Below are 27889 nucleotides of genomic sequence, written 5' to 3'. Positions count from 1 at the left end.
CAGCAAAAGTCCACTTTGGTTGAATTGAATATTATTTTCTGTGTGCAGAGACACCCTTCACGTAGCCAGCCATATACCATCACAGTAGTTTTGGTTGGTGTGAACGTTTGGGAGATCTAAAAAGTTTCTTATTTGCAGAAATGCCCTTTTAATTTCCTTTCGATGTTTCTTATGTTCTGTCTTTTAAATCAAAACCTACTCTTTCTTATCGCTCCCTATCTAGTAGTACGTTTGAATTTGACGATGGCGTCTCTGTCTTCGTCAGTCACTTCACGTTCATATCGTTCTGGTTATTTGGGTTCTTTCTCACCGCTTAAGGGTAGTAACAGACAACGACCACTCTCGTTCCTGTCTGCTTCTCCTCGAGGATTGAGTTCTCATGAGCTCTGTGTTAGATTCCAGAGGAACTCCACTCGTAGTTCTGTCTTTATGCAAGATGGTTAGTTTGGATTCGCTTCCTTGGATTTGAAAGGTTGAATTTTTAAATGCTCATGGGACTTGCTCTTGACATTTACATTGTTTTTTTTAGGTGCAATAGTCACCAATTCGAATTCAACAGAGAGTGCATCTTCTCTCAAGGGATTCAAAGAGGAGGTGTTATCAGTTTTATCTCAAGAAGCAGCCAAGGTTGGAGAAGGTTCTGATGGTCAGAGCCAGTCAACGGTTAGTATCACGGTGGTTGGAGCCTCTGGTGATCTTGCCAAGAAGAAGATTTTCCCTGCCCTTTTCGCACTTTACTATGAAGACTGTCTTCCTGAGGTATAGTGTTTACCTTCTTATGTTTGAGTTCTCTGTGTTTGTTTTGGACACCAAACGCCTAATCTTTTGTTGTTTTCTCAGCATTTTACGATATTCGGCTATTCTAGGAGTAAGATGACAGATGCTGAACTTAGGAACATGGTCAGCAAAACCCTCACCTGTAGGATTGATAAGAGGTTAGCAGTTAAAGCTCCTGAGGTTTCAGTCTTTATGCTTCTTACTTGGAGATGGTTTGGTGGAGATGATTATTGACTCTGATCACTGTGTCATTGTTCCATCTGGATTTCAGGGCAAACTGTGGTGAGAAGATGGAAGAATTTCTCAAGAGATGTTTTTACCATTCTGGTCAGTATGATTCTCAGGAACATTTTACTGAACTGGACAAGAAGCTCAAGGAACATGAGGTATTGATGTGTCTCCCACTGGCAACTGCTTCCTTTATATCTGTTCTCTTACAAATTAGTAAGACTAGAAGATAAGAGCTTTGTTTCCTTCTGTAGGCTGGAAGAATGTCAAACCGCCTCTTCTATTTGTCTATCCCTCCAAATATATTTGTAGACGCTGTGAAATGTGCAAGCTCTTCGGCTTCATCTGTCAATGGATGGACTAGAGTCATTGTTGAGAAGCCTTTCGGTCGAGATTCTGAGACCTCCGCTGCTTTAACCAATTCCCTCAAGCAGTACTTGGAGGAAGATCAAATTTTCAGGTGAGAGTTATTACACTTACAGCTTCATTCTTGTAATGTTTCTTGTTGATGCTTGACTGATATGATATGTTTTAATTTGTGTGCTTACAGGATAGACCATTACCTAGGAAAGGAGCTAGTCGAAAACTTATCCGTTCTCAGATTCTCTAACCTTATATTTGAACCTCTATGGTCAAGACAGTACATAAGGAACGTCCAATTCATATTCTCTGAGGACTTTGGCACTGAAGGACGTGGAGGGTAATAAAACACATCTGATCTACTAACATCTCTTCTGTATTGAACTGAAAAGCTTAATGTTTTCTTTCTCTTTTTGTTATTTGATTCCAGGTACTTTGACCACTACGGAATAATAAGAGATATAATGCAGAATCATCTCCTTCAGATCTTAGCACTCTTTGCCATGGAAACACCTGTTAGTCTAGATGCAGAGGATATCAGAAACGAAAAGGTCAAGGTTCTACGTTCGATGAGGCCAATTCAAGTAGAAGATGTGGTGATAGGACAGTACAAGAGCCACACAAAGGGAGGAGTTACATATCCAGGCTACACCGATGATAAAACTGTACCGAAAGGTAGTCTGACTCCAACGTTTGCAGCTGCTGCTCTTTTCATAGACAATGCAAGATGGGATGGTGTGCCTTTTCTAATGAAAGCTGGCAAAGCACTACACACCAGGAGGTTGGTGCATTATAACTTGCAAGTTGTGTCTTGACAGTTAATCGGTAAGTAAGTCTGATTACAAGTGTTTTAATTTATTACAGGGCAGAGATAAGGGTGCAGTTCAGGCATGTTCCGGGGAACTTGTATAACAGGAATAATACTGGTTGTGATCTTGATAAAGCTACAAACGAGCTTGTGATCCGTGTCCAGCCTGATGAAGCAATATATCTGAAAGTAAACAACAAGGTCCCTGGTTTGGGGATGAGACTAGATCGCAGTAACTTGAATCTTCTATATTCAGCAAGGTAAGTAAGTGAGGTGAGTTAATGAAAACTTGCTCAAGCAACAAGTGATGTTAAACTTTTGAACTCCCCCACAGGTATTCGAAGGAGATACCAGATGCGTATGAGAGGCTTCTGCTGGATGCAATAGAAGGAGAAAGAAGGTTGTTCATAAGAAGTGACGAGCTTGATGCAGCTTGGTCACTGTTCACCCCGTTGCTTAAAGAGATTGAAGAGAAGAAGAGAATCCCTGAGTACTATCCTTATGGCAGTCGTGGTCCAGTTGGTGCTCATTATTTGGCTGCTAAGCATAAGGTCCAATGGGGTGACATCAGCCTTGACCAGTGAAAGAGTACCCTTGATATAGATTTTATGTTGTAGGAGGAATCAAGCTTTTTATACGTCTCTTTGTGTTTTCAACTGCTATTCCTTTGAATAAAATTGTGCATTTGGTTATGAGATCAATGTCAAACTTGGATTCCTGCTTAAAGAAAGAATCACAAAGAAGAAACTTGTTAGATCTAGAACTAGACATAAATATAGATCAAAGGGTCATATATCAAAATAACATAATATAACATAATAAATCATAAAGATATGATTATAGAAGAATAATATAAAAAGTTGTTCAAGTCCATTGATCTAATAGTTTGATTCAAGATTTAGCAATATTTTTACACTAGAAAGTCTGAGTTTAAAGTTTAAAAGTTTCATAAAAAGAAAAATTATTCAAATTAATTAAAAGGCTTATTAAGAAAATTTTAGCATGTCAAAAGTAGTATCGTCAAGCGGCTCATCGATTCAGGGTGGTGGTGCAATATCGACCGTAGAATCGTCTATAATATTTATCATATGTTGTCCAACATTACAAATAATAATATAGAGCGGTTTCTATATATATTTAAAAAAAAAAAATTCGACAACTAATAATATCATTCTTGATTGAATTATATTTAATTTTCTTATTATTTTTTTGGTATTCATATTCATATTTTAATCTTTATCTTTTCCTTGGTTAATAATATGTAATTATAGATTTATTATTTAAGCCTTAAATTAATTTATTTTAATTCATAATTTTTTATATTTGTCTTTACTTTTTACAAACTTATATTTTTTAATAAAATTATATAATTTTTAGTTTTAAGAAACTTTAAAAGCAAAGTTAAAAGTTTTTGGATCCCTTGTTTTGAGAATCTTGTCTTTAGTTCTAAATTAACCTTAAAAAGGCTTTAACTGAATACTTAAATAGGTCCATGAGTCTATGACGGCGCGGAAATAAGTCCGGGAAGGTGGACGGTTATTTAAAGTCGCACTACTCTGTTAACCCCTATTAATATTCGGTCGCTCCCCCATAACGAATCGTGTCCACGTCTCGTCTCTCCATCTTCCACTTGAAACTTGCTTCCAAACCCTAGTCTAGCTTTGATTCTTGTAACCATGGATTCTTCTCCTAAAATCAATCCTAAGAAACCAATGCTAGTTGTCGGAAGCACGACCAACCCTAAACCCTACGGTGTCACCGGTCCGCCTCCCGGTTTCTCCTCCAAGCCGGGACTCAAGAGATATTCAGATGACCGTGATTCTAATAACTTGTCTATCAAGAAATCTAGGACAGTGGTTAGCGCTCAAGATGGTAAAAAGATTGTTGCTTTGGATGTTAAACCGTTGGCGATCGTGGAAGCGGACACTCCGAGGCTTTCTAGACAGTTTTGGAAAGCAGGAGATGATAATGAAGATGAGCCTGTACCTCGCTATTGTAATTTTACACTTCTTCCGTCAATATGTAGATTTGAGATCTTGCATGCAATTTGAAACCCTAATTTTGTGTGTTTTTTTGTTCTGTTTCGATAGGTAGCAATGATGCGGCGGTTAGGGTTCATCCTCAGTTTCTTCATGCCAACGCCACTAGTCACAAGTGGGCACTTGGAGCTTTGGCCGAACTTTTAGACAATTCTCTAGACGAGGTATTGTATATGTCTTTTTATGTTTTTAGCATAGATGCTTCATCATTAGGGTGCATTAGTCACGGACGGTGTGTTATTTATATATATGATATTAATGTAAACTCGGATGTCAAGATGTATTGAGTTTGGTTGATTATTCGTCTGGTTATGTATAACACAACTTATGTTTGATAAATCTGTTGTGTAATAGGTATGTAATGGGGCTACATATGTTCATGTTAACTCAGCAACAAATGAAAAAGATGGGAAGAGCAGCATTCTCATAGTTGAAGGTTAACTTCTGCTAACTACCTTTTCTCCTCTCTTTAGAACTTGATTATGAGAGATCTCTTATTGATCCGGCGGGTTTAACATTGCAGACAATGGAGGTGGGATGGATCCGGGTAGGTTTAGAGAGTGTCTTTCTTTGGGGTATTCAAGAAAACGCAATATGGCTAATAAAGTTGGTCAATGTAAGCCTTCTCAAAATCTTTTTTTTATTTATATATAGTTTTGGATTCTGCTCTTGGCATTGATTAATGTTGATTACAATATTTAAATATGTAAAACAAACAATGAAGATGGGAATGGATTCAAGACTAGTACAATGAGGCTTGGTGCTGATGCAATAGTCTTCTCACGCTGTAGAGGAGCCAATGGAAACAAGTAAGTCACTTCACACCATCATTAGCTACTTCTTTGTTCCACATCTAATAACCGTTTCTTTATCATTGTTTCAGAACAACACAGAGCATTGGTATGTTATCATATACGTTTCTTTACGAGACAAGGAAATGTGAAGCCATTGTCCCCACGGTACATAAAATATCATTCAAATTGATGTCTTATGTTTAGATTACTCTTCTTCTCAAAACATTCAAACATGTCTTTCTTGGTGTTAGGTTGATTTTGAGTTGGTAGATAACTCCTGGAAGGAGATAACATACAACTCCACAGATGAGTGGTTTGATAATCTAGAGACTATAGTGAAGTGGTCTCCTTATTCAACCCAAGACCAATTATTCGACCAGGTTATTTTTGTTATATTATTTTCTTTCTTCATAAACCCATATTTTTTTATTGTATCTTATTCTTTTCAAATGATGCAGTTTGATCACCTAGAAGAGCAAGGTACTAGGATCGTGATTTATAATCTATGGGATGATGATGAAGGGAAGCTGGAACTTGATTTTGATACAGATCCTCATGTAATATATCACTAGCAACATTTTGGACTACATAAGTATATATATATATATATATATATATATATATATATATATATATATAATAACTGACGTGTGGTTTTATCTACAGGATATTCAACTAAGAGGAGTAAACAGAGATGAGAAGAACATAGAAATGGCGAAAACGTATCCTAACTCGAGGCACTTCCTAACGTATCGCCACTCTTTACGTGTATGTGGTTTCATGTTTCTTAACACCGTTCCGATTTTTGAATTGTTCTTCAAGTGTGTTCATTGACTAGTTTATGTTTTTTTTTTGCTATATGCAGAGTTATGTATCGATTCTGTATCTTAGACTTCCTCCAAATTTCAAAATCATTCTTCGTGGCAAAGAGGTGGAACATCACAGCTTATTAGACGACATGATGATGACCGAAGACAAAACATACAGACCTGTGCGTTCTGCAGAATGTTCATCAAACGAAGAAGTAAGTCTTAGTTACTTTTCATAGTATTATCGTCTCTCTTGAACAGCCATTAATATTTCTTTTTAAATATCTTTTTCAGATGGTAGCTGATCTAAAGCTTGGCTTTGTGAAAGATGCTCATCATCACATTGACATTCAAGGTTTCAATGTTTACCACAAGAACCGTCTTATTAAGGTGACCATAATCAACAACTTTATGTAATGGTCATTTATCTTCACTGCATTGTATAACCTATAGTATGCGTTTCTGCTTGTTATCTTCAGCCGTTTTGGAGGGTATGGAACGCTGCTGGAAGTGATGGACGTGGTGTTATTGGTTTAGTGGAAGCTAATTTCATACAACCAGCTCATAATAAGCAAGGGTTTGAGCGAACTGCTGTTCTTGCTAAACTTGAAAACCGATTGCTCTCATATCAAAAGACCTATTGGTAATAATATTAAATAATACTATTCACATACTAGTATTAGACCTCTTACATATCTATCTGAGTTTTAAGACTTTCTTCTTACGTTATCTTTTTTTGTTGGATAGGTCTTCAAGGTGCCACGAGATTGGTTATGCGCCAAGGCGGAAGCAAGCTAATCATGTAAGCTCCTCAACAGAGACTACTCGACAGGGGGAAAAGAAATCAGAAGCACCTTTCAACAACGTCAAGCATGATAAGGGACCTTCTTCTAATGCAGCACCAGCTCGATTCATGCAAAATGGCCAACCATCTGGTGGAAACCACCTAAACTCTCAGGTAAAATTTTTGTAACTAAGTAGTATTCATCATTAATTTGTTCTAGTATTTGATCTTCTGATAAATCTCTCTACAACATAGGGTGGTACACAACCAAGAGTTGTTGGTGACAGAATGATACCTGACAACAGGATCAAGACCGAGAAACATGGGCATGGGATAAGGTTTACCATTTTCCTTTGAATTTAATATAATATTAAAATAGAATGTTTTTATCCATATTTTGAAAATTTCTCTTCGACCGTAGCTTCAATGAAGCAAGGTCAGTTAATCAAGCAGCCGAGTTGCAGAAGGTGAAAGACGAATCAGCAAAACATGTGGCTGAGTTGCAGAGACAGAGAGGACAGCTTGAGTCGCAAGTAATATTCTTTTCCATTTTTTTTTACATTTTTTCTCTTCTTTTGTTATTGGTGTTTGTTTTGGCTAAATATATTTATTGTTCGATATGAACCAGAACAAACAGCTAAAGGCTAAGATTCAAGATTTGGAGAAGTCAAAAGATGACTCACAAAAACTTGTGTCTAGGCTATTGAACCAGCTAAAACAGTCTGCAGCTAAGATTCAAGACATGGAGAAGACGCAGAAGGTAGCAAATGACTCGGAAAAACTGGTGGTTGAATTTTCTAACCAACTCAAGCAGTCAAATGCTAAGATTCAAGACTTGGAGAAGACACAGAAGGTTAAAGAGGATGAATCAGCAAAATTGGTGAATGAGTTGAAGATACAGAAAGCACTGCTGGAAGAGGCCTTGAAGAAGGTGAGAGATGGATCAACAAAACTGGTAGAGCTGCAGAGAGAGAAAGCAATGCTTGAGGAAGAATCACATAAGGTAAAAGATGAATCAACAAAAATTGTGGCTGAGCTAGAGTCAGAAAACTCTTTAAACTCTTTTATTCTTAGAAAGCTTGTCTTTCTTTAATGAAGTTACATTGTTTGACATAAAGCAGCTCAAACAGTCAGAAGCTAAGATTCAAGACTTGGAGAAGTCGCAGATTGAAGTGACTGCGATCTTTCAAGAAGAAAGAGCACGTAGAGATGTGATTGAACATGACTTGAGGAAGATGCTACGGGTTAGTCCTTTATTACCTAAACAAATATATGGTACTTTTAATTATCTCCATGCATACTCATTTCATTTTGGTAAACGCTATAGGGATCTTCTGATACCATCCGTGCGCTAACCATGAAAGTGAATAGCCTCGAAGCTCAAAAAGCTAAACCATAAGAAGATACACATGCATATGCATTAAGCATAGCTCTTCTAAAACTCGTTATAGGTTTTAAATAGTGTACCACAGTTGCTACGGTTTAGCACTCATGTAAGTACATTAGGCTTTCTCTTGAAACCAAATCTTTTCTTTGTAAGACAATTTTGATTAAATCTTTAAGCATTTGGAAGACAGAAGGAGAGTGATAGATTTAGAGCAAGTTTATAACAAAACCACAGACTTGAGAAAGTAGGCCCGAGCGTTCAGGGATCCCTTTAGATTTTGTAAAATGGTCACATTTGGATATTACAAAAAACTGCATTGGTGGGTGTGAGTTGGGTCTTCCTGGATTCGGGTTTTAACCGAAGTAAGCAAACTACTCGATTTGATTCAGATAGTTTATATGTAAACTACTCAAACTTATCTAAAAAATAACTAAACCAAAAAATACTCAATATATATGGTTTGAATTAGTTATTTTATTGTTTAAAAGTAACCATGGATACAATGTTATTTAGGTATTTTGAATCTAAAACATCCATTTCTATCTATAAATACCCAAAATAATTAACAAACTAGGTGGTAACCCGCGCCCTACGCAGGGTAAATGGACTAAAATATATTATAAATTTTAGTCTATAATTATTAAAAAGATAAAATCATAGTCACAAATTTTAAATGTTACATAATGAAAGATTGAAAGAAATTGTGCATGTTGAATAAGCAAAAACTTATATAAAATTAGTTATGAATTTAAGATAAAATGATACATAGGCAATAGAATTATTGTTTTCAGAATATAAATTATGAGTATAAAATAAAACGAAACATAGACTATAGAATAATATAATATGAAAGAAACAAATTATAAGGAAACAAATTATAGGCCACAAGGATTTAGTCAATCCAATATAATCCATCGCAAGATTAATGGCAAAAAAAATCCTAAAATTTTGTGTACAATTTTTAGTTGGTCATGAAAGTTGTGTATAAATTAGTAGTAACTTTTCTATATTAACTGAAACCAGATTGCGTTATGTTGATTGCTTATATGAGTTTCTCATATTTTGTTTATTGCATAAATTACGGTCGTAAAATTAGTAAAAAGAACCAAATAAATATAGGAAACCAATATTGTTGGATTTAATATTAAAAGACACCATCAAACCTCTCATTTATTTAAATTTTAGGGTTGATTCTCCATTTATTTACTTGAAATATGTTTATTATATATTCCTTCCGTTTCAAAATAATGTATTATAGAGTTTTCACACTTATTAAGAAAACACGTAAAATTTTGAAAATAAATTCATTGTTTTCCGTGAATTCAAAATAACTATTTCTTATGATTTTTAACCAGTCAAAGTTCAGTAAATACAATTAATATCTTTGAAATTTACAATTGCCCTTATTACATACATTGAAAAGGTAAAATATTTATTTAAAAAAAAAAAAAATTCTAAAATATTGATCATTCTGAAACGGATGGAGTATATGTTTAGATAAATGATATATGTTTATACAATATTGTCCTAAACATAGAATTAGTTCAAAAAAGAAAATATTGTCCTGAATAAGAATCTTAGATGAGAAGATGAGAATAAGTCAGAGGCTTTGATAACATTATCTTCATGCACATCCGAGAAATATAGCTACGTCTAGGATATTAAAAAATGTTATAATGTTCTTTTTATATGAATATGCGTACAAAGGAAAAAAAAACTGCAAACACATATATATAAGAACTAAAAATCCCTAGATATCAAACATTTAATGTAAAAAACATATAATATAATCACTATCTAGTTTTGGTGTTCAATGACATTACATGTAATTTATCTAGGCAATAGATGTATTTTAAAAAAAAGAGTGTGAGGAGAACTCTCATATGATGACAAAGAAGCAATGACAATTGTGTTAATCACACATGAAGATAAGTTTAATAAATAAAAATACTTAAGTTTAATAAATAAAAATACTCCTCAAATAATAAAAAGGGGATATGATTTATAATTTTAACTTTAGGTATTAAATTAATATAAGTATAATTATAAATAATATTATATATATACTTATATGTTTGGATATGTTCGGATACTAATTTGGTTCTCGGTACGGATAGGATTTAGTTTCGGTTTTTCGGGTTTTGAAAAGGAACTCTTTCAGGCAAGATCTCACCGGGTTCGGTACAGTAATTTTGAGTCGGTTCCAGATCAATACTTCGGGTATGGGTATTTTGCCCAGCTAATTGAGAAATAGTCACTTTGGATCGTTAACACCCAACCTGCACTTCAAAATATTGTCTAGACAAAATTTGTTGCATCTTAGGACTTAGACAAACTCCTTTACTTAGGTAGGCGTTTCTCATAGAGGAGGTCCACTATGATACAATTCGCTCCTCAAAAGAGAAAAATGATTACAATAATCATGAATTCATGATGAAGAACTTGATGAATCCACCGGTAACTGAAGGATTACTGAACTTTAACGAAAAAGAGGAATACGATATTGTGTAGCTGTGTGCACACGTGTTTTAGTAAAAAAGTTGGTGAACCCACCAATAATTTTTACCAGGCAAGTAAAAAATACTTCCACATAAAAATGGGTTATGAAACTGTTGTTGAAAGATGAACTCTTTAAAGTGTCCCTCCAAGGGACCACAAACAGCCACCCACTGCTTCAACTGAAAGAAGCAAATAGATAACCCACCTTTTTTTTCTCTCAAACAAAATCCTTATTTTGTGTATTTGAACGATAATTAATTACACATTAATAAGTAAATCAAATCACACATAAAAAAAACACACAAACAAAAAAAAAACAGAGGAAACAGAGAAGGTAAAGGGAAGAGAATCTGAACCCTAAGGATTGTTATCAGTTGGAGGAAAACGTGGGAGATAAGGTATCCAAGTTGTAGGATCTCTCCAATCAAACGCCGGCAATGCTGGATTAGGGTTTCCTAAAGGAAGAAAAGGGAAAGGGAAAGGGAAAGACGGAAGCGGAGGCAGAGTAGGCAACGGTGGCAGAGTTGAGTACGGCCAAGGGAACCAGTACGGTGGCATGTAAGGCCAGAAGAGCTTCGAATCTCTCAACTTCTTCTCCATCTTCTCATCCTCCTCTCGCTGGCGACGTCTCTTTTCACAGAGTGTGGTGTTTTTGTGAGAAGGTTTGTAGCTGAGTGCGCTTAAGCTGTAGATACAGACACGATCTTGCTTTGACTTGATGGATACTTCGTTGGCTGCTGTCTGAAAAACGGGGATGTTGCAGCCGACGTTGTTGTCGGAGGAGGGTTTGAGTAGCTTGGCGCTGCACTGAGACGCTATGGCGATTCCGTCGACGCAATCGATCCCGTCGACGTGAGGGATCTCGAGCTTGTAAACGCCGTTTGTGTTTGTTGTTCTGTTTACTGATATGTTCACTTCCTCTGTTGTTTTTGGTGAACTCGCTTTGAATCTACAGCTCACATGAACTTCCACTCCTGAGAGAGACAGAGAGAGAGATAGACTGGTTTTAACGGTCGGAATTAAACCGAAACTGTACCAAGAAAACCAATTCAAGATCGGATCAAAGAGGAAATTAAACCGAAACATATTTAAAATTGGCAACCCGAATTTTATATAACCGGATTGACAAATTCTAAATAGCTAGATAACTTCAAGTCTAAGGACAATTCATGTAATGGCACAATCATGAGAAATTGTTGATAGAAACCGACTCAAAAATACAAAATTGCATAAAGAGCACCAAGTAAAATGGTTATGGAATGAAAACTAGATTGGCCAATCTAAAGTTTTTTTTTCCCAATCCAAAGTTACCAGATATAAGTTCATGTAATGTTAAGCAAAGATCTCTGACCTTGTAAGAAATAACTTTGTCTTGAGAAAGTATTGATTGAACAAGTGTCACAGTAGACAACTCCGACGACTGTGATGCGAGAAGAAGGGTCCGAGCTTCCTTCCGGTGGAGACCGGCCATGACCACGACCACGGCCAAAAGCTTGATGTGTCAAGCTAGAAGATAGAAGGAGAAGACAGAGAAGAGGAAGATGCATTGTGGCTAATCTCTTTTCACTGTCTCCCTATTGTCCTTGATGATAATGTATGCAAGTGTGTGTGTGTGTGTGTGATTGCAATATATTCAGTCCGTGATCTATAATTTTTTGATACCAACCACTGTTTAACTAAAATTCTTGTTTCTTTCCACTACCAAACAAAGACATGTGAAGAGAGGCCTTTTTGGCTCATTCTGGTGTTACAATGTGAAAGCACTCATGAAGACGAGATTTATTTTGTGTCCTTTACCTAAAAAACTCCCAAGAGTTTGTTATTCTTTTTACTTATACAGATCTAAACCAAAAGATTAAGATCCAAAACGTCAATTATTTCTTTACATGTGGTTTGTTTTCTGTACTTCTTTCAAATAAAGCCAGCTATCAATAATACATCCTTGTCTTCATTGATAAAAGGGTTGTATTGCTTTCTTGTGATCCAAGTTAGCAAATCATGCATTAGGTTACTGATAAAGCTAGGTTTGCATACATATTTTGCTTCTACTAACGTCTGAAGCTTGTGGGTTGTATGGCGTCAATAAAGCCAAGTTTGTATAACATCAATAAAAAAATCGTTATATATAATTGCTATAAAGAAACCTCTTTAACACATCTTCAAATTAGTATTACCACAAGATCAACTTATCACGAATCAAATCATCTTTTAAACACACACAAATATTCAAATGTATTTTGAAGACAGTTTCGTGTCTTAACACCTGCAACTCAAGTTAAATAACTCTCAAATATTTTAACAGAGAATTCTTGAGTACTCTTTTTATTGAGTTCTAAACAAGTTTCAGTCACAACCTGTTAGGACAGGAAGTTGAAACATAACAACATATAAAAGAAAAAAGAAAGCAAAAAAAAAATCATGGTAGTCTCAGATCGAGAATGATTCTATTAACATGAACTTAAGGAAAAATAATCATAGAAGGATGGATGAAAAACAAGAGTAAGAAGCAGAAGTAACCATAAGTTTGTCATATTTTCATTGTTTTCAAGTCCTCTTCCTTCCCATAGAAGCTGGATTCCCATCAAACAAGTCATCAATAACAGACTCGATATCTTCAGGCTGATACTTAACATACTTATCCGTATGCCTCCCGGAATCAATATGCTGCTTATACCTCCCAAAGAAAGACCTATAAGCCGGAATCACCAACGCCGCGATCGAAACCCTTAGCTCCGATTGCATCTGTTCATCACTCACAATCCACGTACTCTGCGTCTTGTGAATCTCATCGAACATGTTATTAAAAATCTTGAACCTCTCTTTCAAAGCCGTCTTCGATATTTTCCCGTTCACCTGCAACCCTTCTTGATTCATACATTGCAATACCTTCCCCCAAGTCTCTCTCTGGTAGCTCTTATGGTACTGTCTAAGCTCAGTCGATCTTTTCCTCGTCCATGCTTGTCCCATCAAGTCTCTTATCTCCGTAGAGCCTTTGATCTTCTGGAGAATGTATCTCCCGTTGTTCATTAGGAAGATAGATCGTAGCGATGGGTCTCTGTACAGTCCGGACTTAACTTCTAGGTTCGCGTCGAGTAGTTCCATCACTCTGATCATCTGTCTAGCGAAAGCTGACGTTTTGTACTCCTCGTCGTCTTCTCGTTGGTTTCTTTCTGGTTCGGGTTCTGTTTCGTCTGTCTCAGCCTTCTCGTAGTGTTGGAACACTTGGTCTAGCGTGTCTTTGTACTCGCATGCGTACTTGAGGTAGTTCATCGTGTAACGTGTTAGTGGATGAACGGCTCCGCTTGGAACAGGTGTTCTTCCTATATCGGTCTTGATAGAGTTCTCTAGCTCTCCGAATATAGTCACTGCCGCTTCTCCTAGCCTCGTCTGAGAAAGTTTAATCTCTTGGATCAGATCTGAATCAGATTCTTCAACGGCTGGGATCAAGTCTCTTAACGTTTCGTACATGTCAAGGAACTTGAAAAGCTTCTCTGAGGATCGTTTCGTGAGGACCACGGCACCTGAGAAATCTAGGAACCGGATTGTTACTGCGGAGACCAAGCCTGTGAAGAGGCGTTTGCGGATCGGGGAGTGGTCTTGTTCCGGGAAGACGGTGCTGCAGAGAGAAATCTCTCCGGGGAAAAACACGGAGGAGCAGCGGCGGACGATTGAGATCCACGAAGCGATTTCTCCTTGGAGAGACTCCCAGGGGATTCTCTGCACGTCTTCCACGTTGATCCCGTCGGACCCGATCTCGCTCAGCTCCTCCTTGAACGCGTGGCGTCTCGACGTTTCGTACGACATGCAGCACTCAGATTCGTAGCCGGCGGAGATCATGGCTCCGGCGATTTTCTTCAGCGTGGCTATCGATTCCGGTGGGAAAGTTTCTTTCGGTTCATTTTCATGTAAACCGGTTTGGTCCGGTTCATGCGTTGAATTGGAAGAATGATCGTGATTGTAACCGTCACCGTTCTTCTTCTTATTTTCTCGGGAGCGATCGAGAAGATGGCGGAACTCTTCGTCGAGAAGAGATACGGCACGGTGTTGAACCGAACTCGCCCGGTTTAACCACGAAGAAACCGGGGTTGAATCTAGATTAAGCTCTCTCAGTCTGATAACCGAAATCGAAATACGGTTAACGGCGTCTATGAATGCAGAGTCCTCTGATTCGTCCCGCCCAAGGCCTGAGGATTCCATCTTCGACACCAACGAATCGACCGTCTCCGGGAATGGCTCCACGGCTGGAGGAATCTCTTGTAACGGATCGGTGGAGGAGGAAAGTGATTGGATGAAATCGTCCACAGCTTCCATCACCTGGGGAAGGCTGAGCTGGGAAGATTCCGATTCCGGCGTTGTCGCCGTCTCCGTCTGGTCGTTGTTATGTGATTGGTGTTCCGATTCATCGGGATGATTTGTGTTCTCGAGATCGTTGGATTTGTGAGGAATAGTTTCCGATGATTCTGTTGCGTGATCTCCAGGTTTCTCCATTTCACCGGGAAAAATTTAAACCCTATCTAACTGAATTTTTTTCTTTTTTCTGTTTTTTTTTTTTTTGTCTTTTTGGGGGAAATTAAGAGGGAGGAAAATGGGAAGAGTGTGAGGATTAGCCTTTCTTAATCCATTATTAGAGTTTTTTTTTATTCTCTTCAATGATACTAATTATGATTTTTCCTCTGTGTTTTAATTTTATCTTCTTCTTTTTTTGGGTAATATTTATTCTACCATTTTTCTGAGGTCCTTTTGTGGGTATCCTTTGTATGTTGACCAGAGGTTGAAAGGTTATGCGTCTCACGATCTCTTTCTCGTTTCTTTTTCATGTTTGTACTTAAATAATTGTATAAATCAGACTCAACCTGATTAAACTAAACATGATGATTAATGTTGGAAAAAAAAGGTTCGCAAATTTAGTGTACATTTATGACCATTTGGTCTTGAATAGAGGAAAAAAGATTCAGCTTGCCAAAACCACAGTATTGCTAGATATACATTTGTTTATTATCAAAAAAAAATTTAGTGTACATTTGGGCCTTGTCTTCACTGATTAACATATAGCAATTCAGGGCCTTACTCCTGGAATACTCCTGGACAGCCTTTTTTTTCTTTTTGTTCAACATTCCTGGAAAGCCTAAAACAAGAGAATGAGGCATTTGTTCTGCAATTTAGCCAATATTTATGAACTTCCAACTACACAGGGTCTAAGCCCGCAGTCCGACCCCGCTTAGTCCTAGAAATTACCGGGCTTGGGCTTAATTTTATAAGGCAAAAAAATTGGGCCTTTCGGGCTAAGCCCATTTGGACTTTGGGTATTTTGGGTCTAAGCCCGTTTGGGCTAGGACCGGCCTGAAAGTCTGAAATTTTATACTTTAACTTAAATGTTATCGTTCTTGCAATCAAAACCATTATTTGTATTGATATATTATTTTAATATTTTTATCCAAACTCTAATAAAGCAAATATTAAAGTTGTTAATACACTTTATTGTTTGATCAGTACAAGTATCACATTTTAAATTTTGCAAATGTATCTTCATTTTTTATGTACAACATGTTTTTTTAATTTCAAAATACAAAATATGAAACGTTTGACCATGTTTATCATAAATTTTGTTCTTTTATATTTGGTTTTAATTTATATTTGATTATTTAAATTTTATTAAATTTGGTTTGTTTATAATATTTTTTAAAGCATACAAAATAGTAAAACATTTTTGATAAAGAAGAAAAGTTTAAATTCACTTTATATTTTAAAACAAAAAAATGAAACTTTATTTTTTTATGAAAGTTCAAATGTATTATTTTTCGAAAACGATGGAAGTGACAATGACAAATTATTTTTCGAAAAGCCAAAAAAAACCCGAAAAGCCCTGTAGCCCTATAAGGGCCGGGCCGGGCTTTGAATTCTAGACCCAAAATATTTTCGGGCCGGGCCAGACCGGGCTCAAATATTTACGGGCCTAGCGGGTTTGGACCGGGCCGAGCCGGACCAGCCCGAATTGACACCCCTACTTCCAACTCCGCCCATTGCCAGGTGTACTCAAACACTTTATGTAGGCATGGGCATTCGGGGTCTCATTCGGGATCCTAATCGGGTTTCGGTTTTGTCCAATCGGGTCTCGGTTTTTCGGGTTTATCAAACTCGGCCCCATTCGGATTATATGAAAGTTCGATTCGGGACAGGTTCGGGTTCTATCGGGTTCGGATCGGAATCAGTAAATCTTCAAAGAACCGGTACAACCCAGTGTACTTTTGGGTTCAGGTCTCAATCGGTTCTTCAGTTTTAAAATAGTTGACTTATACCTATTTTGTAACCAAAACATAAGTAAAATCGGTTCTTCGGTTTTAAAGTAATTGATTGGTACATATTTCGTAACCAAAATATAAGTAAAATCGATTCAAAAATAAGAAAAAAACATCAAACGTGATCATTCAAAATCAAATGAAAGGTAAACATAGTTATTAATAGAAAGAAAACCAAATAAATGAAAGCATATAACGAAAAACCAAGTTCTCATGAAATTAAAAAAATTATTCAATGAAAACAAATCAAAAACTAAAATTTTCAAACCTCAACCGCCACTTTCAACCATCAACCTTCATGTAATAAATAATTATTTAGATGTTTAATGATATCTTAGTGTATTTTGGATACATATTAGGAATTGAGATCATGTTTGGTACAAGTTATTTTGAATGTTTCGGGTTTTATCGGATATCCATTTAAGTTCGGGCTCGGTTCGGATAATATTCATAACCCGAAATACCATAAAACAAGATTCATTCGATATTTATGTCGGGTTCGGATCGGTTCGGATTTCTTTTTATCGGATCGGGTTCGATTCAGATTTTCGGGTTCGGTTTATTTGCCCATGCCTAACTTTATGAGGCTTAAAAAGGCCATACTTATCATCGATAACTTTTGTATTGCCAAAGATAACAAAAAGACACCTAGTCCATAACTAGTTAGTTCTTATGCAATGGTTGTAAACTTTTGCAATTTGGCCATTTGAGGACAATCGTGCATATAAATTTAAGCCAGATTAATTGTGCATTTGGCATTTGGCATTTGACGGACATGAGACGGTCATTGATTGCGACAGAGGATCACAGATCAACAAACATCAATTCAGTCATAGACGTATCGTGTGACGCCAAGTTTTAATATCGCAGCTAAAAGGTTGTTATCCTGCTCTTTTTATCACTTTGGTTAAGAAGAAACAATTCCGAGAGTGAAAGCAATATTCCAATTGACCCCCATCCATTAAAGCAATATTTAAATATACTTTGTTGGACTAAAAAAAAAGAAAGTTTAATTTGATTGAATAATAAACAAAAGGAGAAGGGGTTTGCTTGCTTAAATGGAAGATAATCGCCGTCAACGAGAAAAAAAAAAAAAAAGATGAGCAAGGAGGAGGATTTTACTGTGTTCAGACAACGCGTCAATGTTAATTTTATTACAAATGGTAAAACAGTGTGTGAACACTCGTGGACGAGACAAAAACAAGCTGCTTCATCTCTCTCTCTCTCTCTCTGTAAACACACATTCGTTTTTTTTTTTTTTTTAATTTTACAGTTCGAATCTGAACAAAAAAAGTCGATACTTTGGAATCTCAATTCCCCTCCTTTCTTTCCGGGTACAGCTAAAGTTTCTCGATTTTTTCGGTTTCCTTCTCCTGTTCATTGATTTCTCTCAATAGGATTCAAAAGGGTATTTTTTTTTTTGCAAGTTTTTGATTACTATTCCTTTTCCTGAATTGAGTGGAGGAGGGAGATGGGTTGTTTCTCGTGTTTCGATTCGAGTGACGATGAGAAGCTGAATCCAGTGGACGAATCCAAGTCTCAGAAACAATCACAACCGACACTATCCAATAACAACATCTCTGGACTACCTTCAGGTCTTTTTTCATTAAATCTCTTACGGTTACATATGCTCCCAAGATCTGTTCATCTGTTCCTGTTTAGGCTAACGTCACTTGATCTCATCACCTGTGTATTATTATAACAACTTGGCCAGAGATGAAGGAGAGTAATGATGCTTTGCTTCAGTTTCACCTAGTTTTGATCTGATATTGATTAGTCCTCAGTGAAAATTTTATGCCTTGGCAATGAATAGGATTAAAGATCATATGATTTGTTTACTTGTGGTGGTTTTTGTTCTTGGGATTAGTAAGTTTGATGTGGTGTTGGTGATGTTGCAGGTGGGGAGAAGCTTGGCTCAAAGAGCAATGGAGGATCAAGAAGGGAGCTGCTTCTTCCGAGGGATGGGCTTAGTCAAATTTCTGCTCATACATTTTCTTTCCACGAGGTCGCTGCTGCAACTATGAACTTTCATCCCGACACTTTCTTAGGCGAAGGTGGTTTCGGACGTGTCTATAAAGGAAGGCTTGACAGCACCGGTCAGGTAGCTATACTTGAGTGTGAAAAGATGTCTGGCTTGTTATATATGTTGTTATGAATCTTGCATACTTGGTCAAAAGTTCTATATTTATGTTTAGTGTTACTAATCATTTGGTTAGGTTGATGAGTTTGCATACATTAATCGTATTGTACCCCTGATTCATCTTTGTCAGGTTGTTGCTGTTAAGCAACTGGACAGGAATGGTCTACAAGGTAACAGAGAGTTTCTGGTAGAGGTTCTCATGCTCAGCCTTCTTCATCATCCCAACTTAGTCAACCTTATTGGCTATTGTGCTGATGGTGATCAAAGACTCTTGGTTTACGAGTTTATGCCCTTAGGCTCATTAGAAGATCACCTCCACGGTAAATCTCCAGAAATTATTTTTGATCTTAGTCAAATATCAACTTAATGACTCCTCATGATCCCAGTCAATGTCAACTCTATATTTAGCTGATTTTTTTCATTCATTAGTTTATTTATAATTACCTTTAAATTATACATGTAGACTCAAGTTGTGAAGTAGTAGTTGCTGGTCTTTTGGCAGCCTCTAACAAATAAACTTAATTATATTTTAACCTTTCGATTTTTTTGTCCTCTACCCCAGACCTTCCACCGGATAAGGAAGCCTTAGATTGGAACATGAGAATGAAGATAGCCGCTGGTGCGGCCAAAGGTCTGGAGTTTCTACACGACAAGGCAAACCCTCCGGTTATCTATAGAGATTTCAAGTCATCAAACATATTACTGGACGAAGGTTTCCACCCAAAGCTTTCTGATTTTGGACTTGCTAAACTCGGACCAACAGGAGACAAATCTCATGTCTCCACCAGAGTCATGGGCACTTACGGATACTGTGCTCCCGAGTACGCGATGACCGGACAGTTAACAGTCAAATCAGATGTCTACAGCTTTGGTGTGGTTTTCCTCGAGCTCATCACTGGTCGAAAGGCGATAGATACTGACATGCCTCATGGAGAGCAGAATCTAGTGGCATGGGTAAATAATAGTTTTTACTTATTCAGTTTCTCATTTGCTTATGTAACAAGTTTTGAGACTTTTTTTTTTGTTTGGTTTTGATGCAACAGGCTCGTCCGTTGTTCAATGATAGGAGGAAGTTTATAAAACTGGCTGATCCTAGGTTAAAAGGGAGGTTTCCAACTCGTGCATTGTACCAAGCATTAGCTGTGGCTTCGATGTGTATCCAAGAGCAGGCGGCTACGCGTCCGCTTATAGCAGATGTGGTGACTGCGCTCTCGTATCTTGCGAACCAAGCTTATGATCCAAACAAGGATGATAGTAGGAGAAACCGAGATGAAAAGGGAGGGAGGTTGATAACAAGGAATGATGAAGGAGGTGGGTCTGGAAGTAAATTTGATTTAGAGGGTTCGGAGAAGGAAGATTCTCCGAGAGAGACGACTCGGATCTTGAACAGAGACATTAACAGGGAGCGTGCGGTTGCAGAGGCTAAAATGTGGGGAGAGAGTTTGAGGGAGAAACGAAGACAGAGTGAGCAAGGGACTTCAGAGAGCAACAGTACCGGTTAGAACCGGTTTGGGTCTGTCTTGACCCCTTTTTGTTTCTTATATTTACTCATTTATTCTGAAAACATAGAAGAAAAAAAAGGAGGACATTGTGACAAAGAGTTGATGTACATTATATATGTGATGTTACAATATTGGCCAAACTGGGACTCTTTTTTTGTTTTTAATAAACCAAACTCTAATTGACGATTCTGGTGAGTTTGATGATGATGTTCATGTAAGTTTCTGTTAGTTTTTTCTTATTCTTGATTTTTGACAGATTGTCTTGTGATGTGTCACACGTGGCGGGTTTTGACATTTGATCGATGATTGAATTGCAAAGATCCAAGAATCAAGATTAGTGTGTTTCTATAGACTCTCTTCTTCTGTGGTCTGGGCAATGTCCACACTAGCGTAGTTTCGGACAACGTGGGTCACATGCCCTCGCAATCTGACAATTATTTTATGGATAGTTATCGTGATTGTAAGAGTATGGTTGGTCTTATCAAGTTTCTGTCGGGGACATTTTTTAACTTTTTGACAGTGAACCACTCTCTTGAAATAGATTTCTTGTGTTCCACATTGTGTTTTTTTTTTCTATGAATCTATGATCTCTAAATATTCGGAGGATCAATCCTTGACTCCAAAATTCTTGTGTTCAGATTCTTTAAGCAAGATCATAAATAAAGAAAAAACCAGTCAGCTAATTATTAATTATATGAAATTACTTAACATAATTTAATCATATAATACTATATTAGGTGTTCGTTACAACAAAAGAATATTTTTTTTTTGAACATTATACAACAAAAGAATTTTGCATAGCGCCTCTATAATCCTACTTTTAAGTGAGAGTACGGAGACTGATCGTCACTTGTTGATTTATTGATGATGTAATTCAGCTTGGCATTGTACAAAACGTTACATGAATTACATATTAGCTAGCAGACAACCTTTATTGAAATACTGGAGCGTAAATATAAATATTAATATAAATAGTTAAACACTAGAGCTTCTTAAATCTTTTTGATTCTTTTTAAAATAGTTATACATAAAGTGATAAAACCAACTGAGGCTCATATTTAAACTTGAAATCATCTTAATATTTAGTTGGATTGTTTTATATCTATATATATTGAACTGAGCTTAGCTAATAAATATGCAGTTCATGTAAGAGCACTATACTGTAGTTTTTTTCTTTTCTGTAACACATAATAGCACTATAGTTATAACTTACAAAGATAATATATTCACTTTAGAAGATAAACTTTATAGCATAGAACTTAATGCAAGTACATTGATGATACTAAATAAGATAGGAAACAAAAATGGAACCAAACCACCGATCGATACAGTTTCTTCCTTCGGCCGGCCGAGAGCCAAGGCCCACGAGAAAGAGAAAGGGTGAGAGAGAAATATTTTGCTTCTTGTTGAAAATACATTTGACACATCAGACAGATTCATGACGAGCAGTTTCCACGTGGCACTTTCCGTCATCAGTTGCCGGCTCCTTCTCTTTAGTAACTTTGGATGGATCTTTATGTTGAACGGCGTCAGAGAATGGGTCCACTGGTTCAGTCACACAGACGTCAATTGGGTGCACTTCTGACACACTCAATGGACTCATCACGACAACACTCTTAAGTTGTTGTTCTGATGGATTCATCTTTTTCTCGGTATCTAATTTCTCCCCCGAGTTTCTGTAAATTCCGTACAAAACCATTTGTATCATACCTAGTATGAATCCCACCACGTTTGGAATCTACAAAATCAGTAAAAACAAATCTCGGTAACTTTTTTTACCTTTTATTTTACCAAAATATTGAAATATAGACGCTTACAGCTATGCATATGTCATGAAGGAATAAGCCATAAGCAAACCACATAACGGCGCTTATGGTGAGGAAGAAAGAAAGCGTGAAGGGCATGAATTCCACACTCTTTGTCTTTATGACACGCGCCTTTTACAACCGAAAAAGGTTTTAAACATTACTTTAGCTCAAAATTTACTGAAGTGTATATGTGTATTTAATTGAGAAAACGTTTAGTTACCACGATCATTAGAGGGGCAGCGAAAACAGAAACGGAAATGGCAACGCAAATCCAGCCAAGGACAGAGACTTGGAGGCTAGGTCTTTTAACCGCGAAATGTGTAACCATTAGAATCAACGAAAAGAAAGCAACGTTTATCGTTAAGAACAATTTCATGGCCGCGACCTACAACGCATAAGAGAGAAAAAATTTAGAACCATCGTTTTAAAATTTTAAAGAGAAGATCGGGAAGATTAAGTAAGTTACCCTTTTGTCTTTGGTAGCGTAAGTGAAGAACATGGCGATGTAGATAGTCTCCACAACGCAGCCAAAGGAGTTGATGGTAATTAAGAGAAAAGCGTCTTGCTTAATCAATGCGTAACAGAGCCATAGCATGCAGCTAAATAGCGACACTTGGTACGGTAGAGACTGAAAACTTTCCGTAGATTTTTTCTTGTAAATTCTATAAAACGTTGGCCTGCAAAATTTTCATAAATAATTTTATTAGCTAATTAATCATCATCAAATAATTATTTTTATAGATGACCATTTAAATCCTCATTAAATAACAAAAAAAATCGTATGTACTTACACTGGAGCGAGGAATACGAGGAAGGATATTGCGTTTCCTGAAATTTCGTGAAAAAATAAACAATTACAAATGAGTTTGTTGTAGAATTAAAAGGCATCTTTCTGCGGAGACACAAGTAAATGAATCAACCCGACATCTTTAACCAAACTCAACGAGGAATAAATTGCTGCATCAACCGCACTACACGTACATAGTGTCTGGACAACAATACGTGACGATTTCAATTTGCAAAGCTTTCGTACTGGTTTATTTTTTGGTAGTTTGGGATTCTAGTTTTTATAAATGAAGAAAATTCTAGAAACAAAGTGAGAAATATATTGCATGTACATATTGGTAGGTGGGTCATCATGAACCTCCCATAATTTAAATCTCGTTTCTTAGTAATTTATTTGTCTAGTTTACGTCTTACTAATACAATGGAAAATATAGTTTACAGTATATTTGAAAATAGAACTTTAGATACGGAGCTGGAATATGATTTGATTGTTGTTGCAAAATCTTTATTATATATAATATCGCCGTTCTTATAACTGATACAACTAGTTAAAAGTTAAAACATATATCAACAAGTTGAAAACATAAGTGAACGACAAGAGAACAGCTAGCTGAGGAACAACCTAGCTACGATTGAGCTTTGTGGATATATTAATAAAGCATTACCTAAGATGCCAAAGACGATAGCGAGCAAATGGTGATTGATCATGACGCCCATTTTCTGAAGATATCGAGAAGAAGCTTTTCCCGTACAGAGACTTTCTAGAGGGTCTCAGTTTTTTTTGAAAACCTAAAGCTTTCAATCTCTCTCGCTCTATTCTCTTTCTCTAAGATGCTTCTTGTTATTTCATGGAGGAAACTGATGAGCCTCAGGTGGTTTATATATAGCTCCAAAATAACCATTATAGTCAAAATGAGTTATGTGAAGTATGTAACGTGTTGGTGTAATAAAAAACAAAACAAAAATAACAATCGAAAGGGGGGAAACGAACTCAGCCTGGTTGCATGACAAGTGGAGAAACTAGCAGGTAGCGTTGCATTTTTTCATTCACTAAACTCTACTTCTTGTTTTGCCCACTCGCATCTCCCACGAGCGTGGCTTACGTTACATTCCACAATTTCATTTTCTTTTCTTCACGCCTTCTTCTTAAACTAGCTTTCAAAAAGCAGATTAATACCATAGCAAGCTTCTACTTTATAGACTAGATGAATTACATGGTGACCAAAAGTCTACCCAACATCAACCTACATAGTGGAGAACATCACTAGATTTCAATTTGCATATATTCTTTTCTTATTATTGTTTTCCTTCACAGGGCATATGATTTGGACGATCCAAAATATCCCACCTATTTATTTGATGAACGCAATAAATATAGACTTAGAGCATGTTTATTGCAATAACCCTTAAGTGGGTTCTTAGTCAATTTTTTAGTATTAAAATTAAGTTAAGAGTTTATGTTAAGAAACACCTAATTTTAGTCTTCCAATGGCAGTTTCTTAAGTTAAGGGTTCTTAAAAAAAAAGTTTACAGGCAACTAACTTCAACATATCAAAACAGCAGTGTCTGGAATATACATACAATACTACTTAGGAAGCGTGGATAAGATTCATTCTTACATCAAAGTTCCTCATTCTTGTTAATTGTTATCACGCTGTGCTTTCTCCCTTCGAGTTGGTAACAGAAACTCACAGAAATCTACCATCTCTGACAACATCAAGATCCAAAAGAGAGAAGCTTTCAAGACCAAAATCAACAAAAACCTCAACATTGAAAGGTTCCGACATTACCTTTATGTAACTGAAGCATTGGCATCTTGGAATAGTTGTTCTCATTAAACAATTTAGTCTCTAACCTTGGTTCTTCCTTCCCCAGTTTTAGGTACCTAAAGAAACCATATAAGAGTATAAGAGGACTGATATCTAACATATTTGTTGTGTTCAAACAAATATAATTTGAGTCAATAACAAAGCATTCTGTTCAAGTTTGAATATTAAGTTATACAAGATGCTAACAAAAGAGAAGAAGAAGATAGTATTTAATACAAGGAACAAGAAGTACCTTGATACTGAACCAAGAGCTTGTGTTGCATAGTCACTTGAGGAATTGAAGGCAACGATAGAAACTTTGTAATCTCCACCACCAGCATAGAACACAGAGCACCAGGTCCAAAGAAAGTGCATTGATTTCTGAAGGAAAGATTATATTTTTCAACAATTTCCAGTGTGACAGGCTCCAAACCAATGGATTGGGAACAAAGATAGAACATGGACCATGTTACAACAACCATCACAACTTAAAAAGATGTAGCTTACGAGGCAATAAGCATAAAAGAAACTCCCAAAAGCTGAAGCTTTTGCCTATTAATAGTCTGAAGAGATAAGAATCTGTCGATGTAGGAGACAGTTAGGTAAAGAGTGTCGGAGAGAAGTTTGTACTCTTCAGTAACTTCAACTAACCAATCAACCAAAACTCCTCTCATATTAGGCGTTACATCTTTCTGCACCCTGTCTATATAATCAATCAAAGACCTTGACTTTTCCTTCACTTGATTCAAAATTTTCAAACCAAAATCAATTTTTTTACATAAGACCATATCGAATTTCGAAATCGAGATTGTAAATTGAGGAAGCTAACCTCTAATTGACGGAGATAGACGAAGATTCCGGTGACATAGGGAGCACACATCTGGGGATCGTCAGATCTAGTGTCGATGTCGGACTTTGATTCCTTTGGGACATTTTGATTTCTTCTTGCACAAGTTGAGAAGCTCACCGAGTACGACTCTCTTCTTCTTCACCGTAAAAGCCGTCCCTTGGCTCTCTTAATTAAGAGAGGCGTCTTGTGTTTATTTTATTTTTAATTTTATTTTAATTGTAATTAGTCTAAGAAATCTAGTTAAAAGTCAGCAATAAACATGCTCTTAGTTCACAATAATATTCTCCATGATAAATCATAGGATAATTAATGTCAATTTTGCTTACAATGACATTAACTATTTTGTTTGTATCTATATTATTAAAAAAGAAGTACCCATTTGAAAATGTTCTTACTTCATTAATTAAACTCTTTTTTTTTTTTGCTTGTCTTTTTCAGTTGCATTTATGAAATATCCTAAAACGAATAAAACTACCTAATTTATTACTTGTCTTTTCAGTTACATTAATGAAATATGCTTAAATGAATTTAAATTTCCTATTTTATTGTTTGTCTTTTTCAGTTACCTTAATGAAATATCCTTAAATAAATTTGGACATAATGTCATTTAATCAACCAAAAAAACTCATGAGTTATCCTTACGTGCATAATTTTAATAATGAAGATTTTTAAAAACGTGAATCATTAAAATGTTACCTAAAACATGCAGCACTAATATATAACATGCAACAATAAAACTAGAATTTGACTCACACAATTGTACGATATTATTTTCAGTTGATTAAATTTAAAAATAATTATTTATTCAAAAAATATTTAAGAATGGCTATGTTTTTAAAAATTATATGGTATTATTTGCTCATAACTCATTTGTCATTTGATAAATTGTTAGAAAGAAAATTTTAGCATAATATAACTCAGTTGTCATTTGCTAAATTTATGGTTTTTATTTATATTTTTTATTATTTAATTATAATATTTTCATTTTATATTTGAAAGATAAATGAATTTTCTTCCAAACAATATTTTTGTAAATGTATTTTTTAAAAATAATCAATTAAAATTGTTATTATCATTGAATATCATTATTTTTGACATAATTTGAGTTTTCGTTTACATCAAAACTTATCATATTTTAGGATAATTTTAATTTAAAATGTAATTTTCATATTTTTCAAACAAATTCTAAAAATATTTTTTAAATATTTTGTTATAATTGTTAATAAATATTAAGTTGCATTTCAAATAAAAAGGTAAAGATATTAAAAATATTATAATTAAAATATGTAAAATTTAATATAGTTTTAAGGAAATGGTCAAAAAAAATACACATAAAATAATCATGATTTTTGTTAACTGGGCGGATCATTATTTATATGATATCGCACATGAAAGAAAAATTTCTGTTTTTAAAATTATCTAATTAACTCTATACTCATTTTTTTATATTTTTTATATGATATCACACATTCGTAAAAAAATAGATAGTTTAAGATGCAAAAAAAAAATATTTACTTAATGAATATAATATGAACGAATATTACAAATACATCATTTAATAAAATAAATAATTAAAAACTGAAAATTTATATCCGCGCTGGTGCGCGGGTCAGGATCTAGTTATCTTTATGTAAGAAGATGACGTATATAGGTTTAGTGTGAATTGGTATTTGTAAAGGAAACTAGGTGAAAATGAACATTAAGAATATGTAACAGCTTGAAATTTGTAGGTGAAGACTAGGTTTAGACCAACGCAAATTAAAGATTTTAAAGTTAAAAAGCATCTATACGAAAAAAACTGGACGCCGTTTTCTTTCAACTTATAATGTTTTCAATCATTCACATCTCTCTTTTTTGGAACTGAGGCTCAATCATTCACATCTCAGATTCCTCTTCGTTTAGAAGTACACGTTTATTTGCCTTGCGGTAAAAGAAAACGATAAATCATGCATGTTTTAGGCAAAACTCCACGCGTCAAAAGGGAACGTTGCGCGTGAGAATAATTAGTTGATTGAGGTAATGACAGAGATCGATGCGTTACGGGAGAGGCGTAACTAACAATATAGCATGGTAAGAAAAATCTTGTGCAAATCACGTGACCTCTGGAAACTCTTCTACTGATAGCTGTTTCTTTAGAGTTTGTAGAGACACTCAGACACACAAGAGCTATAATGAATGCTGAGTAGGCACACTCTTTCTCTTCTCTATGCTTTC

General features: G+C 35.8%; 6 protein-coding genes across 12 annotated transcripts; 3 read left to right on the top strand and 3 right to left on the bottom strand.

The window, feature by feature from the left end:
• Positions 1 to 22: 22 nt before the first annotated feature.
• On the top strand, positions 23 to 2865 carry LOC106372323 (glucose-6-phosphate 1-dehydrogenase 2, chloroplastic). The gene is made up of 9 exons (XM_013812509.3): positions 23 to 439; positions 530 to 759; positions 841 to 935; positions 1049 to 1163; positions 1260 to 1465; positions 1556 to 1705; positions 1796 to 2146; positions 2230 to 2433; positions 2508 to 2865. The coding sequence occupies exons 1-9, from the start codon at positions 163 to 165 to the stop codon at positions 2755 to 2757; spliced, it is 1878 nt and encodes a 625-aa protein (XP_013667963.1). The 5' UTR covers positions 23 to 162; the 3' UTR covers positions 2758 to 2865.
• A 419-nt stretch (positions 2866 to 3284) lies between these two features.
• LOC106369932 (protein MICRORCHIDIA 5-like) lies at positions 3285 to 10835 on the top strand. The gene is made up of 17 exons (XM_048769238.1): positions 3285 to 4168; positions 4264 to 4376; positions 4567 to 4648; positions 4736 to 4828; positions 4937 to 5021; positions 5096 to 5171; positions 5258 to 5386; positions 5465 to 5563; positions 5673 to 5774; positions 5872 to 6030; positions 6110 to 6205; positions 6295 to 6458; positions 6563 to 6773; positions 6855 to 6937; positions 7021 to 7132; positions 7228 to 7602; positions 7721 to 10835. Exons 1-17 carry the CDS (start codon positions 3850 to 3852, stop codon positions 7952 to 7954), a joined length of 2532 nt encoding a protein of 843 aa, XP_048625195.1. The 5' UTR covers positions 3285 to 3849; the 3' UTR covers positions 7955 to 10835.
• Positions 10679 to 12128, bottom strand: LOC106372322. Its single transcript, XM_013812508.3, has 2 exons — positions 11837 to 12128; positions 10679 to 11459 (listed from the first exon to the last, which is right to left on the bottom strand). Exons 1-2 carry the CDS (start codon positions 12030 to 12032, stop codon positions 10843 to 10845), a joined length of 813 nt encoding a protein of 270 aa, XP_013667962.1. The 5' UTR covers positions 12033 to 12128; the 3' UTR covers positions 10679 to 10842.
• Positions 12129 to 12360: 232 nt separating this feature from the next.
• Positions 12361 to 16109, bottom strand: LOC106370615 (exocyst complex component EXO70B1-like). The gene has a single exon (XM_013810610.3). The coding sequence runs from the start codon at positions 14971 to 14973 to the stop codon at positions 13030 to 13032; it is 1944 nt and encodes a 647-aa protein (XP_013666064.1). The 5' UTR covers positions 14974 to 16109; the 3' UTR covers positions 12361 to 13029.
• A 1682-nt stretch (positions 16110 to 17791) lies between these two features.
• On the top strand, positions 17792 to 20609 carry LOC106372320 (serine/threonine-protein kinase PBS1). Of its 2 annotated transcripts, XM_013812505.3 has the most exons (6): positions 17971 to 18115; positions 18209 to 18376; positions 18680 to 18882; positions 19052 to 19241; positions 19484 to 19875; positions 19965 to 20609. In XM_013812505.3, the coding sequence occupies exons 2-6, from the start codon at positions 18253 to 18255 to the stop codon at positions 20421 to 20423; spliced, it is 1368 nt and encodes a 455-aa protein (XP_013667959.1). In that variant the 5' UTR covers positions 17971 to 18115; positions 18209 to 18252; the 3' UTR covers positions 20424 to 20609. The 2 variants fall into 2 exon arrangements, with proteins under 2 accessions (XP_013667958.1, XP_013667959.1); XM_013812504.3 differs by having other exon boundaries at positions 17792 to 18376.
• Positions 20610 to 21648: 1039 nt separating this feature from the next.
• LOC106372317 (bidirectional sugar transporter SWEET15) lies at positions 21649 to 25884 on the bottom strand. Of its 6 annotated transcripts, none has more exons than XM_022710250.2 (10): positions 25333 to 25884; positions 25079 to 25206; positions 24808 to 24902; positions 24637 to 24724; positions 23683 to 24168; positions 23023 to 23059; positions 22698 to 22908; positions 22452 to 22616; positions 22241 to 22360; positions 21649 to 22161 (listed from the first exon to the last, which is right to left on the bottom strand). In XM_022710250.2, the coding sequence occupies exons 5-10, from the start codon at positions 23732 to 23734 to the stop codon at positions 21850 to 21852; spliced, it is 897 nt and encodes a 298-aa protein (XP_022565971.1). In that variant the 5' UTR covers positions 23735 to 24168; positions 24637 to 24724; positions 24808 to 24902; positions 25079 to 25206; positions 25333 to 25884; the 3' UTR covers positions 21649 to 21849. The 6 variants fall into 6 exon arrangements, with proteins under 6 accessions (XP_022565971.1, XP_022565972.1, XP_022565973.1 ...); XM_022710251.2 differs by having other exon boundaries at positions 25079 to 25564; positions 25655 to 25884; XM_022710252.2 differs by having other exon boundaries at positions 25079 to 25559; positions 25655 to 25884.
• Positions 25885 to 27889: the final 2005 nt, after the last annotated feature.

The sequence above is a fragment of the Brassica napus genome, chromosome C9 (genome assembly GCF_020379485.1).
Source record: "Brassica napus cultivar Da-Ae chromosome C9, Da-Ae, whole genome shotgun sequence".
In the NCBI taxonomy this organism is placed as follows: domain Eukaryota; kingdom Viridiplantae; phylum Streptophyta; class Magnoliopsida; order Brassicales; family Brassicaceae; genus Brassica; species Brassica napus.
This window is presented reverse-complemented; position numbering and strand designations above follow the sequence as displayed.

Bases quoted from the DNA above. Each gene is read 5' to 3' on its own strand.
- LOC106372323 (XM_013812509.3), top strand. From the start codon at position 163: ATGTTTCTTATGTTCTGTCTTTTAAATCAAAACCTACTCTTTCTTATC. The intron at 760-840 runs GTATAGTGTTTA...TTGTTTTCTCAG, and splicing joins ATGAAGACTGTCTTCCTGAG to CATTTTACGATATTCGGCTA. The intron at 1,164-1,259 runs GTATTGATGTGT...TTCCTTCTGTAG, and splicing joins AGAAGCTCAAGGAACATGAG to GCTGGAAGAATGTCAAACCG.
- LOC106372322 (XM_013812508.3), bottom strand. From the start codon at position 12,032: ATGCATCTTCCTCTTCTCTGTCTTCTCCTTCTATCTTCTAGCTTGACA. The intron at 11,460-11,836 runs GTCAGAGATCTT...TGTCTCTCTCAG, and splicing joins ACAAAGTTATTTCTTACAAG to GAGTGGAAGTTCATGTGAGC.
- LOC106370615 (XM_013810610.3), bottom strand. From the start codon at position 14,973: ATGGAGAAACCTGGAGATCACGCAACAGAATCATCGGAAACTATTCCT.
- LOC106369932 (XM_048769238.1), top strand. From the start codon at position 3,850: ATGGATTCTTCTCCTAAAATCAATCCTAAGAAACCAATGCTAGTTGTC. The intron at 6,206-6,294 runs GTGACCATAATC...TGTTATCTTCAG, and splicing joins ACAAGAACCGTCTTATTAAG to CCGTTTTGGAGGGTATGGAA. The intron at 7,133-7,227 runs GTAATATTCTTT...GATATGAACCAG, and splicing joins GAGGACAGCTTGAGTCGCAA to AACAAACAGCTAAAGGCTAA.
- LOC106372320 (XM_013812504.3), top strand. From the start codon at position 18,253: ATGGGTTGTTTCTCGTGTTTCGATTCGAGTGACGATGAGAAGCTGAAT. The intron at 18,883-19,051 runs GTAGCTATACTT...CATCTTTGTCAG, and splicing joins GGCTTGACAGCACCGGTCAG to GTTGTTGCTGTTAAGCAACT. The intron at 19,242-19,483 runs GTAAATCTCCAG...CCTCTACCCCAG, and splicing joins ATTAGAAGATCACCTCCACG to ACCTTCCACCGGATAAGGAA.
- LOC106372317 (XM_013812501.3), bottom strand. From the start codon at position 23,734: ATGGGCGTCATGATCAATCACCATTTGCTCGCTATCGTCTTTGGCATC. The intron at 23,060-23,682 runs GTAATGCTTTAT...ACGAAATTTCAG, and splicing joins TATCGTCTTTGGCATCTTAG to GAAACGCAATATCCTTCCTC. The intron at 22,617-22,697 runs GTAACTTACTTA...TATGCGTTGTAG, and splicing joins ACGCTACCAAAGACAAAAGG to GTCGCGGCCATGAAATTGTT.